General features: G+C 51.8%; 1 protein-coding gene across 1 annotated transcript; it reads right to left on the reverse strand.

Annotated features, from left to right (window-relative positions):
- Positions 1-433: 433 nt before the first annotated feature.
- LOC133919350 (transcription factor MYB30-like) lies at positions 434-1,766 on the reverse strand. Its single transcript, XM_062363723.1, has 2 exons — positions 1,355-1,766; positions 434-1,125 (listed from the first exon to the last, which is right to left on the reverse strand). Exons 1-2 carry the CDS (start codon positions 1,615-1,617, stop codon positions 669-671), a joined length of 720 nt encoding a protein of 239 aa, XP_062219707.1. The 5' UTR covers positions 1,618-1,766; the 3' UTR covers positions 434-668.
- Between the last annotated feature and the right edge of the window lie 2,002 nt (positions 1,767-3,768).

Genomic DNA, 3,768 nt, shown 5'->3' on the forward strand with positions numbered 1-3,768 from the left:
TCGGGACTCGGGGACTCCTGGTTCCTGTGTCACTGACAATGGAGTATGGCAGGAATTATTAAGTAATAAATATTTGAGGTCAAAAACCATATCTCGGGTTTAGTGAAAACTGAGGGATTCACACTTCTAGGCTGGGATGATGAGGGTGAAGCAACATGTGTTCTGCTTCGGTACTTTCGTTATCAAAGATGACATACAAATTAGGTTCTAGGACCCATGGTTAGGGAACTCATGACTCAATGACCAATATCCTAGTTTGTATAATATGGTGTGCCATAAATAAAAAATCGTAACTCAAGTGTTGCAGCCATACCCGCCGAATGTTTGATTCCTACGAAACCTAATCGCCTGAGGTTGATAGCTTGAAATGATATCCTTTTGAGACTTAATAACATCAATATATAACAAGAGCGGGATTAATTTAACTGGAATTTGAATAAAATGGTAAATTATCGATACATTCTTTATACCACACCTAAAACATATTGATACCCCAAATATAAAAAAACAATTGTGGAAACTAAAATTACCTACTAAAATCAAAATCTTGATATCTCCGTCAAAGAGTACTTCTAACCAAGGATAAATTAATAAAAAGAAAATAACAAGGGTACTTTTGTTAAAAAATAAGATGATTAAGTACATCTTGTTTGATTAAGTACTTCTGCCTAAATCTGGAGCAAAATCTGCGTGTCACTAGCCTGCACGAACAATTTGAGCCAGAAGTCCATGTCGTCGTTGGTCGCTTGCGGCGACGGACCGTCCGCACCGAAGGCGCCGTCCTCTGTCTCCATCCCGGAACCGGAGCTGTCCACCGTCATCGCCCGCATCTCCGACCAGAAGCTGTCGTCAATCTGGAACTCCTCCGAGGTGAAACTGCCCGCGTTCTCCAACGACGAGGCCATGGTGGTCGACGTCGAGAGCGACTGCTCCGGCGAAACCGGCACGGTGATCGGGCCGTCAACCGTCACAGCCTCAGGCTGCAGCTTCTTGGGTTTGCGCTTGGGGGCAGCATTAGCCTGGCTGGATGGCTTTGGCTCGAGCCGCTTCACGAGGTTCGTGTGCCAGACGTTCTTGATCTCGTTGTCCGTCCTCCCAGGCAGCCTGGCAGCAATTGCCGACCATCTGAAATCATACACAAATGAGTTGTTTAGTGTGCATATTCTTTCGCCATAATTTATCAGACAAGCGATTGGGCATGTTTTATATTAATTATCATTGCTTGATCCGGTTCCACAACTGAATCAACTAGCTCGACTCTGTCAAGAACCGGTCTAGCCGCTGCTCCACTGAAACAGACAGCAGCTTGGCCCTAACGTAAAAGGTGATTGATTTGATGAAGGTAACTAAGCACCTGTTCCCGAGCATGTGGTGGAGGTGGATGATGGCGTCCTCCTCCTCCCTGGTGAAGTTGCCGCGCTTGATGTCCGGGCGCAGGTAGTTGACCCACCGGAGCCGGCAGCTCTTGCCGCAGCGCAGAATGCCCGCCTGCTTCGGCAGCGCGCGCCAGTTGCTGTGCCCGTGGCGCTCGATGTGCGCCACAAGGATCCTGTCCTCCTCGGGCGTCCAGGGACCCCTCTTGAGCCCCATCTTCTCGCAGCACGGAGCCCTCCCCATCTGCCGATTAACGTCCTTTAGTTTCTCCTTCTTGACCGACCGGCGACGTCGCACTTGCTCTCCTCGTGAACGCGTCGATTGCTAAGTTTGCTGGGTCTTGGCAAGCGAGGGAGCTCGTTGTGTGTGCTCGGGCACGGCGGCGCGGCTGGTCGCTGAGTGAACTGGGAGGGCTCGCGCTGGGCTATTTATGCACGGTGCGCGACAACAGGAAATCTCGTTGCCCTCGAGAGTGGGGAAGACAACAGCAACGTGGTCAAATAGGGAACCTTCCATGAAATAGGGTAAAAATCTAAAAATAAATAATAAATATCACCGTATTTACTAAAATAAATAATATATTAGTGTATTTATAAATTTAATATCTGTATTCGGCACATTAAATACTAAAAAATCGATTCCAATACTAAGGCACCAAAAAATGATAGACCCGGCTATATTAGTGCCATATTTGGTACAACATGTGCCAAAAAACTCCATGTATTCGGTATCTAAGGTGCCGAATACAGGTCAACGTGGTGCTATCGTCCCTTCAAGTCACATTGTGTCGCCGCTTTTGGTGCGCCGGCCGCTTTCGCTTTTGTCTGTTTTGACAGCACCCTACGTGTTTGTCGGTGAATCAGGAACCAGGGGTCCCCGAGTCCCGAGGCCAGATCCGCAAATTGCCACGTGGCGCCCTCCCACGGGGATTATCTCCGCGAGATACGAGAACACTAAGTCCCGGGAGAGGGTGCTCGGGGCCATGAACAGTGGTCCCCGAGTACCCGAGTTTTCCGATAATCCGTGAAGACTAAGTATTGGGAAGAAAGTGCTCGGGGCCATAGACAGTGGCCCCCGAGCACCTAAGTCCCCCGACGACCAGAAAAGCCGAGTACCGGGAAGGGCGTGCTCGGGGCTGTGAACAGTGGCCCCCGAGTACCCCGAGGATCCAAGGAAGATAGTTCCGGAAGAGAGCGCTTGGGGCCGTGAATAGCGGCCCCTGAGCACTCGGTTTCCCGAGGACCTGAACAGTAAATTTCGGGAGAGAGTGCTCGGGACCATGAATAGTGACCCCCGAGTACTCGGTTCTCCGAGGACCAAGAAAGGGCATATCCGGGAGAGAGTGCTCGGGGCTGTGAACAGTGACCCCCGAGCACTCGGTTCCCCGACGGCCTAAGAAGTCCTTCGCCGGTGGCCCCCACAGAGGTCCAGTGGTGAGGTGTCAACCAGTGAAAGGCCCGATACCGCATTTAAGAGGGCGCATGACCTGTCACTTCCAACTGCTCATGCCACGCTCGGTGTCAGTCCCTGCCACATTTTGGCATGAGGGCGTGGGGACATTTAATGCACAGGTCCCATCCCGCGTCATCCGGCGCGCCTTGGGATAGCATCGCGAGGCCCAAGGCATCCCGCCTGCCGCCCTGCTGTGTCAGGCGTATAAGACCGAACGGGCACGCCGGGCTGCTCGGTGGCTGCCCGGTGGGCCCTCTCCGCGGCGCCCGTTGCAGAACGCCATCATGACGACCGAGATCAGGCGGGGGCGCGTTTTCAACCCCCCGTCACTTCGCGCAGCAGCCCATGACGGTTGTTTTTCCATTTATGGCGCCTTGGAACTCATGCCCTCCCTTTTGAGGCACGCTACCGCCGACGAGTATTTAAGAGGAGCCAGCGGACACGGAAATGGACTCTCTCTCTCGTTCTCTCGATCTCGGAGGAAGATCCAAGACAGAGGTTCAGTACAAGCACAGAAGCTGAGACCACCGAAGAACAAGGAGCCCGAAACTCTAGGATAGACAACATTCTTGTAACCAGCAACATCCCTAAGAGACATTCTCAGTGCATTTATAGCATCCACACAGGAGTAGGGTATTACGCTCGATGCGGCCCGAACCTGTCTAAAAACCTCCAGTGCATTTACTGCATTCTGCATCCGATCATTCCATTCCACCCGCCATCGCATTTACGCCATTTATTTCACCCGCAAAACAGATTCAGAATCATCCCCCCGGCCGAATCTCAAAGGGGGTCCCTCCGGATCCCTGCTTTAGGAGTTCACCCTCCGACAGTGTTGCTATCCCCGCGTGCTCGCTTGTCTTAGCCCCTGCATTGTCATGTTTCACTATAATGAGACACAGGCTGGTAATGAGACGCAACGCTACGAGAAGAGAGGAGACG

Source organism: Phragmites australis, chromosome 5, assembly GCF_958298935.1.
Source record: "Phragmites australis chromosome 5, lpPhrAust1.1, whole genome shotgun sequence".
NCBI lineage: Eukaryota > Viridiplantae > Streptophyta > Magnoliopsida > Poales > Poaceae > Phragmites > Phragmites australis.